Source organism: Seriola aureovittata, chromosome 2 (genome assembly GCF_021018895.1).
Source record: "Seriola aureovittata isolate HTS-2021-v1 ecotype China chromosome 2, ASM2101889v1, whole genome shotgun sequence".
In the NCBI taxonomy this organism is placed as follows: Eukaryota; Metazoa; Chordata; class Actinopteri; order Carangiformes; family Carangidae; genus Seriola; species Seriola aureovittata.
The window spans coordinates 31154341-31172707 of NC_079365.1; the positions used below are offsets into that span (position 1 = coordinate 31154341).

General features: G+C 42.4%; 1 protein-coding gene across 1 annotated transcript in view; it reads right to left on the minus strand.

The window, feature by feature from the left end:
* The window catches only part of LOC130179618 (sodium- and chloride-dependent taurine transporter-like), a 39533-nt gene that overhangs the window by 10430 nt on the left and 10736 nt on the right, over positions 1–18367 (minus strand). The window contains exons 2-11 of the mRNA XM_056392581.1: positions 17347–17576; positions 17060–17194; positions 11699–11787; positions 9672–9817; positions 9282–9414; positions 7172–7306; positions 6368–6471; positions 6133–6257; positions 3172–3284; positions 1367–1504 (exon numbers count right to left, since the gene is read on the minus strand). Of these exons, the coding sequence (XP_056248556.1) occupies positions 1367–1504; positions 3172–3284; positions 6133–6257; positions 6368–6471; positions 7172–7306; positions 9282–9414; positions 9672–9817; positions 11699–11787; positions 17060–17194; positions 17347–17575 (1347 nt within the window). The 5' untranslated portion in view covers position 17576. The remainder of the gene's footprint in view (positions 1–1366; positions 1505–3171; positions 3285–6132; positions 6258–6367; positions 6472–7171; positions 7307–9281; positions 9415–9671; positions 9818–11698; positions 11788–17059; positions 17195–17346; positions 17577–18367) is intronic.

Genomic DNA, 18367 nt, shown 5'->3' on the forward strand with positions numbered 1-18367 from the left:
TAAGTCCATCATGGGACGACTTTGATTTGTTGTGTTAAATTGAATCTTGATACTTTATTTGTGTCCTTTCAGAAGCAGCAGCACATGTGAGTGTTTTCCCTTCCATGTCTCAAACAGTTATAGAATAAACCTTAGTTGGATCGGATTGATGTTTCATGGTCTTCGTCCTTGAGCCGATGTCCATGGGGATCATTAACCTTTTTCTGAACCTCCTCTTCAACAGGATTGGAACAGTTTATTTACATGAGTATGAGTCTTAAAACAGATGGTTAGGGGTGGTACGGGTTTTTAGAAATGGCTAACCACAGCCGCGACAGGTGAGCGGTCTCTGTACGGAGACTGGGTCAAATCAAACACAGTTTTGACAAAAACCTGCAGCAAATGTCAAAATTTCAAACTGTGAAGAGCCTCATTCGACCTTTGTCACCCAGACTCTGCTGTGATGTGACTTATCATGATGATGAAACAGGCTCTCTTCTGTTTAAAAGGAGCTATTTGTAAGTTTTGCTAACGCTACATCGCCAGTATTAGCATTAGCAGCTGTTTACTTACCAGTCTGGAAGAAACATTGAAAATTCAGAATCAAACTTCAACCCTTTACTCGCCAACAGCTGTCTCCAGTGGTGGAAAGCAGCCCTTTTGTTTCGCTTCTATTTGTATCGCTTCTTCTCTTCTACTGAAGTTAGCATGCTAACCAGCTAGCCTGAATTATCACTGTAGCGTCCGGTCTGCTCTGAAGAAGTAGCTGCTGCTCAGAGGACGTATTAAAACCTCTTTAAACGCAATGATGGCTGAAGCTCGTGTCAAGACTGGTGAGTAAACAGCTGATGCTAACGTTGGCTACGTGGTGATAGCTTAATTTATAAGCTACGAGAAATAAATAGAGTTAAAATAAAAATAAAAAAAATTAAATAAAAAGAAATAAAAAGAGAAGAAGGTAGAAAAAGTGTAAAAACATGAGGCAGAGGAGTTCAAGAGGAAGAGGGGAGGAGGGAGAGAACGAGGGGGGAGCGGGAAGGAGAGGAGTCAGGAATGATGGGAAACATCAGAAACCAGAGCAGAGACAGAAATAGAAGAGGAGGAGGAGGAGGAAGAGGAGGAGGAGGAAGATTTGGAAAAGTGAAGTCAGGTCTACTGTATCTATTAATACTGGGGGAGGGAAGGGAAGTTCTCATGACTTGACAGTATAAATAGCCCCCTGTCATCTCCCCAGGGACCCACACTAAGCGTCGTCTGAACACTGCTGTTTCTGGTGGAGCTGAGGGGCGGAGCTGAGGGGCGGAGCCAGAATTGAGGTCTGCGGACACAGTGTGTATATACATACATATATATAGATGATGTTTACGTGTTTTCATGGTGTCGTTACCTTGGTAACCATGGTGAGTCCAAGCAGATAGCTGATGCAGCAGAGGATAGCGATGAAGACCTCTCTGCGGTAACCCTTCCTTAGGAAGGACGGATACAGATCCACCAGTGATGTGATCTGCCCTTCCACCTCTACAAACTGCACACACACAGACACACACAGACATTATCCACTGAGCTTCTTTACATCTGTACATCCTCATCTCTTCACAGCGTTCGACTACAGAAGATTTAATTACTTTCATTTATTCTGGGAGTTAATGTTTCCTTAAAATATTCACTTAAGAATAAGACCAAGATAAACCTTAAATACTTAAGGAATCACTTAAAGTGCATTAAACTGTCGCACAAAAGACCTTAGCAACTGAAGGAAGTAAAAAACCTAAAGGAACCTCCGACTCCATCTTAACTGCAACAAGTTTATGGTGATAAATGAAGAATAAGAGTGGCGAACCCACCTGACACCCTTAACGATTAGGAACTGATTTTACATTATAGATTTGTCTGAGCGTCTAGAGTTGGATCATAGTCGAGGTATTTCATGTCCAACAGATCAGCCTCATTCACTTACAAACAGAGCAGCTGATTGTATGATATTATAATATTACTTCTGTGTCATCAGTGCAGCTTCTGTCGACTGTGTTCAAATGTTTTACAGAAGCAGAAAAACTCAAATGGATTATAGTTAAAATCCTTCCAAGTCTTACAATCCTAGAATAACTTTAAATCACATTTATTTTATATATTTTTGTATTTTGTTGGTTGTGTTTTTGCACATGGAGCAACATCTCTTAGCTAATAAACATATTAGAAACCACTTTATTACTTGATTTGAGCTGAGCTGATTTAGCATCACAGAAAAGAAAACCTTTAATTATAATAATAAGTCTTTGGTTTATTGCTAATAAATGATGTTTTGTATCCAAAGAATCAGTGCAGGTGAAATGTTTATGCTTAAATAATACATTAATATTATAATAATTATTAAATAAAATATATCAAAAAATATAATATGCTACAGGAATCAAACATCAAAGCAGTGGAGTTCTCCCCCCTCCCCTCACGTTTCTAATCCAAGGCGTGCTGTCACAGTTTAAAACACTCAAATATACTCGTATAAAGAAGCTTTTTATTCCTGATTTCTATGCTTTTATCTTTGATTTCTACTTTTGGTTTTATTTTCTTTTGTCCGCTTTATGGATTTTACTGTTTTAACACGTGTATTTGTAATTCTCCCTGTTACACGTTGCCTCTCTGTCTTTTATTGCTCTGTTTTCTTTTCTGTTTCTCGTTTGTAAAAAGTGCTATATAAATACAGTTATTATCTTTATTATTTACTGTGTTTCCGTGTGTGTGTGTGTGTGTGTGTGTGTGTGTGTGTGTGTGTGTGTGTGTGTGTGTGTGTGTGCTGACCTGACTGTCGAGGCCAAGCAGCAGCAGCATAACGAAGAAGAGAACTGCCCAGAGTGTAGGAAAAGGCATCATGGTTACAGCCTTGGGGTAGGCAATGAACGCCAGGCCAGGACCTGCAGAGGAGTGGGGAGGGGAGGGGGAGGGGGGGAGTAGGACCAGAAAGAAGGGGACGGTGGGGGGAGGGGGCGACATTAGTATCATGTGATGAGCTTATCTGATCTGCATCCCTGTGGGAAGAAACGGCCCAGAACAACGGAGACGCAGAAACAGATCTGAACGCACATCAAGGCAAAACCTCGGCTACAACACTTCACATAAGTGTGTGTGTGTGCGTGTGTGTGTGTGTGTGTGTGTGTGTTGTGTGTGTGTGTGTGTGTGTGTGTGTGTGCTGACCTGACTGTCGAGGCCAAGCAGCAGCAGCATAACGAAGAAGAGAACTGCCCAGAGTGTAGGAAAAGGCATCATGGTTACAGCCTTGGGGTAGGCAATGAACGCCAGGCCAGGACCTGCAGAGGAGTGGGGAGGGGAGGGGGAGGGGGGGAGTAGGACCAGAAAGAAGGGGACGGTGGGGGGAGGGGGCGACATTAGTATCATGTGATGAGCTTATCTGATCTGCATCCCTGTGGGAAGAAACGGCCCAGAACAACGGAGACGCAGAAACAGATCTGAACGCACATCAAGGCAAAACCTCGGCTACAACACTTCACATAGGTGTGTGTGTGCGTGTGTGTGTGTGTGTGTGTGTGTGTGTGTGTGTGTGTGTGTGTGTGTGTGTGTGTGTACAAAGTACAAAGGTACCAAGTACATCTGATCTGACATCTTTACTTACCTGTCGCCTCCATTTTAAACACACATTACTTACAATATTACAGACTTTATGCACATTACATTCCATACCATTTATAAAAATATATAACAAGGAAACAAACAACATTATAATAAAGTTAAACACAACAATAACAAGCAAAACATCAATATCAATATAAAGAACATGTTGAATATAATGTGTCATGTCATGTTTTGTGAGAAGAGTGTAACTGCTACTTCTGAGGAAGTCACGAGAGAGAGAACATGTTATAAATGGAAGTGTGTACAGTATGTAGTGGAGTGTGTTTGTGTGTTACCAAAAAACCATTAACCACTGCAAACAATGCAGCAATTAACCTGATTAAGACGAGTTAGATTCACTATGTCGAGCAGCTGGACGCCTCTAAACACAGAGCTGATCAGCTGCTGGAGAAGGTGAATCAAGAGTCTCTCAGATGATTAAAGTTCGTCGACTCCTTCGTCACTCGAACCGTTTTACATTCTCGGCCGAATCAAGACTCTTTTTATCTTTTTTTTTTGAGGAATGAAAAATGACTGATCTCTGCAAAACAGCAGCAGATACAAATCGTGACATGAGTTTTGTTTTTTTTTTTTGTTTTTTTGTGGAGGTCCAATTGGATGTTGATGCTACACATCGTGAACCGTGAACACAGAAGTCCAGAAACAAAGGAAGCAGCCATGACAGCGAAACAGCTGATAGCAGGATATGTAAATATGTTCAGTTTTTTTTAGTTGTGAATTATGACAGGGCATCCAACCAAACACCACGTTGACTCCAAAAAATAGCACCAACTTCAGTTCCCTGAGCGGGGAGACGCTAGCAGAACGTTAATCACACCTACTGTGTGACGGATCAGTCCTTACTTGACTGGGCTCAGTATTTTAAAGCTTCACTTTTCATAAAGTTCATTCTTGAGTCAACAGAAGCCACATCGTATCCTGAGTGTGATCAGAGCATCAGCGTATTCTCTCATGCAGGAAACACTCACTCCTCAGTCAGATACATCAGCATCAAGCAGTCGCAGTTAAGGCGGACTGACTTGTGATGTTCCTAAACCTTTGATATCTGTCTTACCTGGCGGGTTTTTGAACCTGTCACAGCCTGGTGACCTGTCTGAGTCTGTTCTGTCTACTCGACCTGCTCTGCTGTTTTGACTCGCAGCACATGGACACATTATGAGTAACTGAGCTGCCTGTCGCCCATGTTGCCGGCAGGGGATCCAGCAGCACTGATCTGCACTTCTATTCTTTGGCAACCTGTGGAGCGTCAACCCACTCGCCAAACACAAACGTTGACATTGGACAATTCTGCCAAACCCCCACCGTTAATTCGGCGTCGGAGACGACAGAACCGTCCAATATTCGTATCGACTGGGCTGGCTGCGTTTGAAAGTTAGCTCACTGCGCTAAAGCTACATGTGCTTTCCTCAGAATGGTTGGGCTTGAAGCATTAGATGAAGCCTGGGTTTCACCAAAGCACTTAATGATCAGTTCAGCTATTGACATAAATTACAAGTTTAAAGTTTGATGTCCAACAAGATGCCTGATGTCTTAAGGAGGTAATTGAAGGATGATTAATATCACAGAAAAGAAGGGAATCAAACTTTCCAAACCAGCTCCAATGGTAGTTCTAGAAACATCAGCTTTGTTTGAGTGGAATTTGTACTTTTAAAGACTGATTTGGGATTTGAGAACCGAGCACTGTCATCAGGCTCCAGCAATCCTGTATACTGTAAATATACTGCCAGTCCATGGAAAAGATGATGGCACTTAAGGCTTTTTCCAAAACACCTCAGTCTCTGGCAACTAAATACAAATGTAGAGGGACAGTTTTTCCTTCCTCTGGTAAAACGTTCAGTAGTTTTCCATGGAGTTTTATGGTTGAGTTGCTCTATCTGATGACTGTGGATGCTAACAGACATTACAAAAACATACAGTTGCTAGCACTACATGTTAGAATAGGTAGAAACAGCTAATAACACCACACACCAACTCAAGTAAACAGGTCACAACAGAGGTCACGTCAGTTCGTCTCGTGTAGAGAGGGAACACCTCAAAGCCAAATCTCTGGTAGCATGTTTAAGCTAGCACACTGGCACAAGACGCACTGTATTCTATCTTGGCATTCTACCTTATTTTTTAATTAGTGTCTTAATGTCTGTGACTCTTGCTCTTTGATAAACAAAATCATATTTCCAACATCTCTTCGTTTGGCCTGATCCAGCCTCCTTTCTTTACTTAAATGTTGCGCTAACAAACCGACCAAATGTGTTCATATGCTCTCACATTCTGCTTTTGTCAAGGAGTGTTTGATTGCGGAAACTTCCATATTCCGATGCCGTCATTTTATGATTGATCAGGGAATCCATTTAATTCCAAATTACAATTCAATTCGAAATTAAACGTATTGGCTATGAACCTCTTTGGGGTTTTCGTTACTGTTTTTCTTTAATATTTACTGTTGTTTAATTTGTTAACCAGGAAGCAGCGCCCACCATCACTGCCGCCTTTACAGAACCCTCGTACCTGACTCTGCCACAGCAGAAATGTCCACCCCTTGCTCTTGTGCCATGAAGCCCAGGACGGAAAATATTGCGAAGCCAGACACAAAACTGGTACCACTGTTGAGGGCTCCCAGCAGCAAACAGTCCCTATGTCACACATATGTCATGAGGAGGATTTGTTAATGAACACACAAGGATCCCGTCACCCCCCCTCTCTCCCCTACAGCTAATCCCCCTCACTGAAACTGGCGCCTCACCTGTAGCAGTTGTATTTGTACTTGTTGTAGCTCCCCAAGGACGTCATGGCGCCCAAACAGATGGCGTAGGAGAAGAAGATCTGGGTGCCGGCGTCAATCCACACCTGTGAAGCAGGGGGAGAGAGTGGGGACAGAAAGGCTGAGGCCTGCTGATGAGGGGAAGTACAGGACCAAGAATAACATGAAGGGAAGCTGGAGGGAAGTAAGTCATGGACCGATGTGTACTAGGGGAAGTTAGCAGCTGCAGAAGTCTAGCAGAATTTAACTAGTAATAGCTCGGACTGGAAACCACCAGATTGACTGTCGTAAGGGCTGAAAACAAAATTATTCTCCCCCCTGCATTCTCTTTATTCGTCCCAAACACCCAACGTACCAACTGTACAGACGCTACCTTTCAAGCTGACTGCTCAGTTTCTGACTGACCTTAAAACCTACGTACTGAGCAGACCGCTGGTGAAATTATACACCCAATCTTATATTTCAAGAAAGACTTCCAGAATATGGGAGTAAATAACTTAGTATACCTTCAACCTTTATAGAAGGGGAGGATATAATTTCATTATTCAGCTGCTAAACAGAAGATCTAGTCCAGTAATTCTGTTGTGGCTAAACTATACCTTAAGTTACACTATCTCTCAAAGTGTCATTGTTTGTTGTTTGCTATCAATTATATTTCCTAACAGGTATTTTATGAGTAGCCAGACAGATGTTTCAGTTGTCCATGCTGAGCGATGTTTGGATTGGAGCAGCAGAGGAAAGAATGGCGATGGGGCTTTCTTGCCCAGGCAGCACAGGGGCACCTACCTCTGGGTCCTTCAGGCGAGCGAGGTCAGGGTACAGGTAGAACCTGATACCCGCTGAAGCACCCGGCAGTGTCACACCACGAATCAACAGCACGATGAGCATGATAAACGGGAATGTGGCTGTGATGTAGACCACCTAAGGGAAAGCACAGATACAGAAACACAAGGTCACCAATTATAGAAACACTGTAAATATTCTCCAGTATAAAAAATGTTGTGCCTCACCATGACAAGGACGTTCATTTGTTATCTGGCCAACTAGTTGTTGTTTTTGGTTTCGTTACAGAGACTGGTGGTTGATAAATGTGAGAACTCTGGACGTTATTTTTGGATTATACCAAGAACAGGCCACAGGCTGTCCCTTAAATCAATAGCAGTGCATCAGTATCTGCTGTTTGGAAAGCGGTGACCACACTTGGCCTTGTAGGAGTCTTTATTACCGAGGTTACAACAGGAAGCAACCAGAAGGTATAAATCAGGCCAGACCAATCAATAAAGAGTGTTAAGGCTATAAAAATAGTGGTCTGGGATTGATTGAGCTGCCTGCGGCCTCATGGTGAATTGTTGTTGTTGTTGCTGTGGCAGCAACTGAACAAGCTCTGTGGTTTATTACACAGTCGGCAAAACAACCTGCCAAAAAGATGAATTTTAGGAACTGCTCGGATTATCTGGAATACAGAATTATGTAACTCAAACAGGGCCAAGGGCCAAAGGGTCCAACCACAAAACTGGCCGGGCTGACATCCAACATCAACTAAAAGAAAAAAAGATCAGTATTGATGTGTACATTTTGGGCATTAGAAACAAGACAATGTGGTACAATGTGGAACAAGTTAGAGACAGTTTATCCATCAGTTTGTCCACTAGAGGGCATTGACTTTTATTTTTTTTTTTGTGAAATGTGCTGCTCAGTGGCTCCAATTCTGCAACCACATTTATTGGTTCCTCACCAAAGGATAACTAGCTAAGTAGCTTTCCTTCCTTATCAAAGGAACCCATACATGTGTGTTGTTTGTTAATGTTTGAAAACAATCTTAATCATGCAATTTTTTAAACTCAGAAACATAACATATACACACTGGCCTCAAAATGTTTTATTGATTTTATTACTTGCTAGCACACTTGCTAACAGCTCATTGTTGCTTAGGCGAGCTGTTTAGCCTAGCTTACGTTCAAACTTCAAATGTGGCATTAGCTGCCTTGCTAAGCTACTTAATTAGTTAACTTGTTAGCTCTCTGATGTTTCAACAATATAAATTTTAACTTGCTTTATGATCATGCTAACTGCACAGAGATAGGGTTAGTGTCTGCCGCACACAGTTAGCATTAGCACTGAGACCACAGTAGCTAAATTTTTAGCATGACAAACAAAGAACAATGAAAGGTTTATGGTCAAAATCATAATTCCACTTCCCAGTTTATACAGAGGCCTGAAGTTTCTAAACATTTTCTTTCTCACAGGAAGCCAAGTTTATGAGCTACTGTACAACTTCTATACATCATTAAACCCTTGCTAACGGCCTGCAAGTCGTAAACACTTATTTGTTTGAGGAAATAATGCTGGGAAGCTAAAATCTTTGGAAGGATCCACAACAGCAAAGTGGAACCAGATGTTGCCCTGACATTAGTGTTTCTCCTGAGAGACTAAAACTCAGCTCTGCACACAGATCCAGTATTTTACACAAACCATCTCAGAACCTTTCAAATAAGAGTGGAACAAACTTTTTAAAACTTTGTGTTTGTAACTATTTCATTTCTGTATCGCTGAAGAGAAAATAAGGGATTTATTCATTTGCAACTTCTCCAGCCTCCCACGTCCTTGAAAAAAAAACCAACCAAATCTGTACTTTGCTGCACTCAGCTTGAACACAGCGCTGTATTGTTCTCTTGTTCAGACCACAGAGAAAAAAAAAATCATATGAGCATCACTCTGTTATGGTTTTCTGCATCCTCACGATACAGTGATGATAAAAATGGACAAGACGGTTCTTGTACTTTTTTTTTTTTTTTCTCAAAGTTCAGCAAGTTCATGAGGAACACAATCTTGTTTTGGAACAACGGTGCAACACAAAACAACAGGATAGTGCAAAACAGAGGACACGTCGATTTACCTTGCCAGTGGACTTGACTCCCTTCCAGATGCAGAAGAAGCAGATGACCCAGACGAGCAGTAAACAAAGAGCCAGGTCCCATTTAACATGACCCATGTCCTCTATACCGCTGGTGATACCCAGCACGTTATGTCTGCAACACACAGGGAAAGAGCTCCTTAAGCAAATGTGTTTACCTGTGCATGTGTGAGACACATGTGTGAGACACGTGCACATCACATTACTAATGCGTCCTCTAACTCCTTCCAAAGTCGTACCTGAACCGAACTTTTCACATGTAAAACAACATGAAAATCAAGTGTGATTATGGAGGTGAGCAGCATATATGTGTGTGTGTGTGTGTGTGTGTGTGTGTGTGTGTGTGTGTGTGTGTGCTCTTATGTAACTCACTCCCAGAACTCGGTGACGGGGGAGGTGAAGTTGGAGGCGTTGGCAGCCAACCAAAAGGTTTTGTTCTTGCGGTAGGTGTCCTCGATGCAGTGTTCGGTGTTCCAGGGCTGATTGCACTTGGCCCAGGGCAGCTCCGGCTGAAAACACTGAAACGCAAAACAAGCAGAAGTTATGTTAGTGTACTTAACTTTTGAGCATGCTCAGATCAGATAAGCTGGCTCGTCAACAGTTTCATCAGTGTTCAAAATCACTGACTAAAGACGGAAAACCAAAGACGCTTGAAACTTTCTACCACCAACTCATCTGTTTTGTTATCTCTGCACCGAGCTGAGCTCAGACCTGGTTTAGACCTGGAGCCGGTTTCACAAACACAGACTTTGACTGTGTCTTCGATATAACAAACAGTCAGACTTCAGCAAGACGTCTAAATTCATCTGTTGCACAAAGCAGTTAAGTGCTTGACTATCTAAAGCTGGACTGTGGTGCAATGAATTCTGGGTAAATTGGACTTTTTTTATATCAAAAAAATGGCTGACCAGGCTCCATTTACCCTCAGCAGAAAATGTTTGTGTAATGGAAGAATTCAACAGTTACAAGAGTGTATGAAGAGTGAGACGATAAAAAACAAAATGGCTGCCGTCTCTAAAAAATCCTTCCCTTTTTCTTTTTCAGCAAACCACAAATTAGGAGCCATGTTTTCCTGTTTTCTGGTTGTTGGGTATAACTGCTCAGCACAGGTGTCGTTGATTGTTACCACGGTAACACTTGTCCTAGGCCTGAGTTAGCCTGGGGGTAAGGTGTCTAATGTTTTTGGCTTAAAATGAGTCAGTCTCAGATCTGGACCGACACCACACCCGGTCTGAGATGTCTCTGTGAAACCGGCCCCTATATGAAACATATATATAAACCTCACTTGACTCAGCAGCTGAGCCGTCCATGAGAATTCGACACCTTCTGTCCTTTAATTTACAGCCTTCTTCATCGAGGTCTGTCGAGCCTCAAGAGGCACCTGTTTGGGTTTAAGGGGCGCCATCAAAGAGCTTTACATGTTACTGGATTGGCTTTAAACCAGTTTGTCAAAGACATGAAGGAGGCCGCACAATGGATGACAGACTGGCTCTATTCTTGGCGTGAGACATTAATAGGAGCATTTATTCTGCTCACTAGGCTGCTGCTGTTCTTTGCTGCCAATTTTGTAACTGTAAAAAAAACTGGTTATTCTGAAAATGTCCTAAATTGTCAACCCATATACAATTAATTCTCAGTCAGAGGAACAAGTTCAGCAGTTGATTTATGAGTCAGGTCAGGTCATGATCTAAAGCTATAGCTCTGACTGAACGTTCAGCAGCTTCATACACTTTTTTATGGCTTTGTTTTGTTTTTATGTTTGTACAGCACTTTGTAACTCTGTTTTAAAAAGTGCTATATAAAAAAATATATTATTATTATTATTAATAAACTAAACTCAGAGTTTGTGAGATTTAGGTTTCGGGGCTGGTGCATCCAGGTTATTGCAGAGGAAGAGCTTCAGTTCGAATCCAGCACAGCTTTTTAACAAGTTTAACTCAGTTTAACTTGGATGTTAAAAGGTTGTGAGAACCACAGACTGTAAATACAGATGGACGTCGCCTCTGTGACGTCACCCATAAGTTTCTGAAGCTCAGAGTGAGCTGCTCCACCGTTGCCATCTTGGCAGTTCCTGACTCTGAAACTGATGTTTTTGGATTTTATTCATCAATCCAGTTTCACTTTTTTTAACAGATCAAGTAAACTCATTTATCTCTCACAATCCGCGAAGTATTTGTTAATTTATTATTATTACCTCAGTCAGCAAATTCAAAGGTATTTTGCTTCATAAAAAACTGGAATTTGGCAGAAAATTATTATTTTTATCAGCGATTTATTTATCTGATCTTGTTACTTGGAGCGTTTCATGGAACAGCACTTTCCAGCTAGTCAGTGGCCCTAACAGATATCCTTGAGGGACTTCTTCTATTGCCATCAGAGTTTCTTTTCCCCACACCCACCTGGAACAGGTAGTAGAGGCCCCAGGCCAGGATGACGATGTAGTAGATATTCAGCAGGGAAACAATCACAATGGAGGCGTAACCAATACCTGGAGAGAGGGGAGAGGACACAATGATGATGATGATGATGATACAGGAAGCCACTGATCAGACTTTATAATACTGAGACATATTTGGTAAAAATAAACAATCCTCTGCCCTGAAGTGAACCCTCTTTAAAATGACATGTCACCATGATATGAACATAAAAATCATCAGGGGTTTTGAACTCGACACCGACATTTCCCTTTGTCCCCATGTGACCAGTGAAAGACTTTTTCAACTTCCTTCAACAGAGTTTTCACCTTATAAGTCTCTGCTGTGTCTCCACTTTTGGTTCTTGTTGCTGGATTCTGATTGGCCAGAAAACAGGATGTAACAGTCGCCAGCTCATAACGAAACCAACGTGTCAGGCAACCAGAGCACACACAGGTGATGTTTGAAGATTGAAGATGATGTAGATTGTGTAATGTCACCACTAGCTACTGAAAAAACAGGTTTAAGAAGCTGAATAAGAAAAGCTCTAAAATCAAAATGTCTTTCCACGAAGACACGTTGTGTGACATGAACCTGGGTCTTTAAAAATAGAAGATTAGAGCGCCACATCCTGAGTGTGCACAGATATATTTCAGTGTTCAAAGTGTTACTTCCTGTTTTGGGTGACTTTTCTTTTTCTCTTATGTTCATGAAACCACTCGTCTGCACTGTGAAACACTGTCCTCACAAATGTACTGTAAATCCCTGTTTCCTCGCCATTAACAGTTCTGGTAACTATTAGCTTGTGTTAATGAACACCCACAATGCATTTAGCCAGTTGAAGGTCTACAGAATTAATGATTTAGTTGTTTTAACCTTCACTGACATCGCCCTGCACTTAAATTTACTTTGACGCGTTCAGGAGAGCGATCAGCTGCGACACCACCGACCTCGAGATGGAGCTGCTGGTAAACACTGGATCAAGGCTGTGTGTGTGTGTGTGTGTGTGTGTGTGTGTGTGTGTGTGTGTGTGTGTGTGTGTGTGTGTGTAAACATAAGAAAATCCTTCAAAATAAGAACAGGTGTAAGGGTGAGGATTAGGAGCGTGTGTTAGGTTTTAAGTTAAAGGTTAAGTAATGACTGTGGTCACTGAAGGTCCTCGTAAGTAAATTAGAAGAGCTTTTGTGTGTGTGTGTGTGTGTGTGTGTGCAGTATTATCAGTCAGTACACACAGCCGACAGAGGCCATTCATCCAAATTAATGTCCTTCAACGTCATTGGCCATCTGTATGTGTGTGTGTGTGTGTGTGTGCACGCTGAATTTGAGAGAAAGTTCTTCAGCCTCATTCGCTATCTGTGTCTTTGAGTGTGTGTGTGTGTGTGTGTGTGTGTGTGTGTGTGTGTGTGTGTGTATGAGTGTGTGAACTACTTCAGCATCGCATCATGTCCTTTTAATAACTCGACTAATTAGCAGCTGCTAAGCATCTGCATCCCTAAACACACACACACACACACACACACACACACACACACACACACACACACACACACGCTTGGATCACATGGTACAGTGCTGATCAAACAAACAGATGCGTCGCCCTCCATGATGTAATTTCGGGCGCTGACCTCGACTGACCTCGCTCTGTTTACATTTGCAATCGATTCTTTTAAACTCAGAACCGCCGTCAACACGAGGGTCCAGACTGAAGACAGACGTACCTGTCATATCATTCAGTGTCAGGATGATGTCACCAGGTGTTTTTGACCTTTATCAAAATGTTTATTAGTGTCACTGACCTGGTTCTAATTGATCTTCGTGCTACGTTCTGATCAAGTCTTAGAATTAAAATTAAAGCTCTATATTTAACACAAGTGTTTAGTTTCACATCTCCTCTCTCAGGCTTCTCTCTGCAGCTCTAGTAACAACAGGTCGGTGAGCCAATCAGAAGAGAGGAGGCTCTGAGTGAGAAGACAGATATATATAGAAATATACAAACCAAATGTGTTTACCTAACTGTTTTTACTTATGTGAATGTATATGTTTATGTATGCGTATATTTGGATATGTACATATGTCTATAGTTTTTTTTCATTTACTTTATTTCATTATCTATTTTTTCTATTAATAATTATATTGTATTTTATTATATTAATATTGTTACTGGCATTTTTTTTCTTTGATAATTTAATTCCATTGATTGATTGTAATTTTGCTTTGGCAACACATTGAGCTTTTGAATTTAAATTGAAATAATCCGGGTGGGCGGGGCTTGGTGACTGCTTTGTTGTGACATCACAAAGTTCCAGAAGTCCTGACGGCTGGTTTTAAGGCTCAGTTTCTGAATACAGGCTGTGTGCATTTCTCTGTGGACTGAGGCTTTGATACTTTCACAGTATTAATATAGAAGCTAGAGCTGATCTATAATCACACTACACATGGACACAGACCTTTACACTGAAGGAGCTTTAAGTTATGATGAGGACACATATTTCAGCTGTTTAGCAAAATTAAATATGATTCTGGTGTGTGTGAGTGAGGATTCAGACTGAGTCTGTTCCACTTTGTCCCTATGTTTGAAAAAGTGGGAGTTGAACCTCCGGGAGCTTCTAAACTCACGAGGTTCATGTCTGAAGAAATAAATTCCCTGAAACTTTGAAAGCCTCTCGAAGTGTTTTACTGCGGAGAGGAATCATCTGTGAAGCAGCTGAGGCTCAGCAGCATCACACGGTGTCACTGAAAACAATAACAGCTGGAGAAAATCATCAAGAGCCCCACACGAGAATGTGACTGATAAACACAACGAGGAATCGGCCGCACTCCGACAGAATGTGCAGTTTACATGATTGGTTTATGGTTTTTTGTCTTTACAAAACAAAAGGTTCGAAGATTCAGATCTGATCTGAGTTCAGTCTGGACCTCTTTTCTTTGCATTTACTCCGTCATTCATCCGAATAAATCAGTGTATTCTGGTGGAGACGGTTGTCAAGTCCTGGTTGGTTTTAATAACCTTTCAGTTCCACCCTTTAAGACGTCAGGCTAACAGCTAACAGCTAACAGCTAATAATCAGACTTGTTTTCTCTTCTTTCCTCAGTCTGATGTTGACCTCACGTCGTGTCAGCTCGGGATATTTTTCCTCTAACAAATCCGTATCTGTGTTACATCAGAGGAATTGGTGGTGTCAGAAAGTCAGAAAGAAACATGATGATTTAACAGTTGTTATTTGTGCTGGTCGACTCAGAACAACCTGTACAGCTGCACTCATCTCATCAACGCTTCCTGTCTGGTTTTTTTCTCTCTCTCTCTTAATCGCTCCTCTAATCCCGCCCACAAAGCTCTGATTGGCTCGCTTGTTTTCAATGAGCACAACATGAAAAATCAGAGACGTGGGCAGGAATTCAGATGTCAGGGGTGATCACACATCTCTTTCTCTTTCTCCCTTTTTCTTTTGTTGCTTCAATTATTTTTATTTTTCATTTTCTCGTTCCCTCTCTCCTTTCCTTTCTCCTTTCCTTTCTCACCCGCCCCACTCCCCCACTCCTGCCCCCCCCCCGCCGCCGCCTTTATTCATTACTCCAATTTTTCTGGTCTTTATCAACCCATCTCCTCTCTCCTCAGATCTCCCTGCTCTGCTTCTTCTCTCTCTCTCCCTCTCTGCTGTTTCTCTGATGTGTTGCAGCGCTGTTGCCGTAGCAACGTGTGATTCAGGACACTCTGTACACCGTCTCGTGTGTGTGTGTGTGTGTGTGTGTGTGTATGTGTGTGTGAGAGAGACGGCAGGGAGGATAATGTGTCTGAAAGGAAGAAAGAACGTGTGTGTGTGAAAGTGAGAACAGCAGCATGAGTAAATAATTAAATCAAGATAACGAAACGATAAAATTACTGAAATAAAATTTACAAAAAGGAGACGTAGAATTAGAGAAAAGAAAAAGCCACGGAGAGAGAGAGAGAGAGAGAGAGAGAGAGCGACTGCGATGAATACATTAACCTTATTCAGCTGGCAGCGAACAGGGGAGAGGGGGAGGTGAGAAGAGCTGAAGAAAGAGATGTGAGGAGGGAAGAGAGGGAGGAAATATGATGACGGAGAGACGGAGGAGATTAGACTGAAGAAAGGAGGAGCAGAGGAGGGCAAAACAAAAATATGTCTCCATCTGATAACAGAGGAAATATTGGAGAAGACGTCTCCGAAGTCTGAACGTGCTTTCTTGGAGGACGGCAGGTTTCGACAGGAGAGGAGGTGAGAGCAGAGTACAGGCCTCAGTGTGTCGGTGTACCGGCACAGGCCTGGTTGCCTGGTAACGGTTGCAGGGTAAAGTCTCAGTAGTCTGATCGGAGGCGAGTCTGGTGTGACTCAGCCTTATGTTGCACGGCCGTTCCTCTGTGAAAAACAACACAGGTCTGGAAAAATCTAAACGCCGGAGTTTAGACTTAGAGAAGGCTGGCGACATCGCTCAGATCAGTGAGGTCACATGGGGGGGAGGGGGCGGGGAAGAGGGCGGGGCTGTTGGTCAGACGTGTACGACAATAGACGACAACTGGGTCTATGAACTCCTGTATTTGCTAAAAGATACAGGAGATATCATTTTTATATCTATATAATCTGATATATAACGTATGTCACGTGACCCTCTTCCACAAGGTTTTAGTTGTTTGTTTTTTGGCCACTTGGGGGCAGCAGAAACAAGATGTCGTGAACACAACGTTGACCAATCTTCACCTTTGATGTCGATATGTTGAACTTGTCTGATACAGAGAAACATTATCTTTCATCTAGAGTCACGTTAAGTCCAGTGTTCCTGCTCTTTTAACTCTGTGTTTGGTCTCCACCAGCTCCTCAGGGAAACACCTGGGGCTAATGCCAGCAAACTGACGGTCTCCATGGCAACCACTGTAAAATCTCTTTCACGGCTCTAAATTACTCAACTTTTCTCTTTTACTAAGGAAACCTTTTAAGAGATTCTGTGCAGCACACTTCAGTAACTCCCTCAGCTGAGGAGAAATTGAACCTGAAGTGTCATAATGTTTTCACATTGTCAACAATAGACACGTTTCTTCATATAAAGTCAAAGTTCCTTCAATCTTTGTATTTAATTCTATTTGCAATATTATAAAATAATCTTAGATAATTAGACAATGTCATTTTAGTTTTATGGCTTGAATTTGATTTTTTTTTGAGGATCAAATTCTTACTGCTCATACTACTTATATTTACTTACACCATGACGATCACACCTAATCCTCAATGTTAAAGTGTTTCTGTTTCCAGGACACACCTGGGACACACCCCTACCTGCTCTGTGCAGCCACTCGTGTTACGACTGACATTATTTCTCCAAGGGTCTACTCACCAGTAAAGATGGGGCAGAGCTTCTCCCAGCAGGTGATGCCACCCTCGGAGGTGAACTGACCCAGGGCGACCTCCAGGAAGAAGACCGGCAGACCTCCGCCAAACAGGAAGATGAAGTAGGGGATGAGAAATGCACCTGGGTGGAGGTGAGGGAAGAGAGAGAAAGAGAGAGAGAGACAGAGAGAGAGAGAGAGAGAGACATTCAGGAACAGTTGTAGGCAACATGGAGGAAATGAAACCAGGTAACAGAGGAGTGTATGTGAATCAACAGCTCTATTGTTTTCTCACCTCCACCATTCTTATAGCAGAGGTATGGGAAACGCCAGACGTTCCCTAAACCAACAAAGCCTCCAGCCACAGACAGAACAAAGTCCAACTTGCTGGCCCACTTCTCCCGCTGGGGGTGTTTGCCCTCCGCCTCGTCTTCAGGCCGAGTGCCGGGGCTCTTACCGGGAGACGGCTTCAGAGTGTCCTTATGGAAATCCTTCAGACACTGAAGTTTCTCTTTCTGCGCCATTCTGTGGAAACAAGAGAGAAAGAGAGAGAGAGAAAGAGAGAGAGAGAGAGAGTCAATCAGAGAGAATCAGTCTGAGAACAATCCACCGACAGCAGCTTTGCTTTTTAAGTTTTCATGTGCGCATGTTTCGGCATTTAACATAAACCCTCAACACCTCGCCACTCGATGGCGGCTGGCCACCTGCTAAAGAGGCTGGTAGACCAACACATGAGCCACAGCCCCAGAGTTTCCAGCTCCAGATGTTGGCTGCTGGTCCACGTTAACCGACAGAAATCAACCAGGACTGAAACTTTTAAAAACATCTACTGAAAGAACCGAGCTTGTTCTCCAGGCTGCTTTAGAAAAATAAAGACTGGGAAGTATATTTTGGAAGTGAAGTGTTTATGTAAGTATGTGTCATATAGTTTTATGGCACTCTTGACTTTTCCACCCGACTTCCAAGAACAAGAATCTAAAAGGACTAAATCTTCCTTTAACAATTTCTCCTTCGACGATGTCACCACATGTTACAACCTGTCCTTCACTGTCAGCCGTCAACCACAGCCTGGGGGACATGAGCTGTGTCTTATGGCTCTTCCTCTTCCAGATAAACAAGGCTTCCCTCAGTCATGAAAACTGTTTGTGCAAGTTCAACCTGCAAAAACAAGAGCAGCAGTTTATCTTCAACTGACTCCGCTCGGAGGACGCCACCGTTAAACCCACTGTGGTTTGGTTTCACGCCACGGTTGGATTTTTGTGTTGCTCAAAAGCTTCAAAGTGAAATTCACCTGCGCCTCAATCTGAATCACCTGC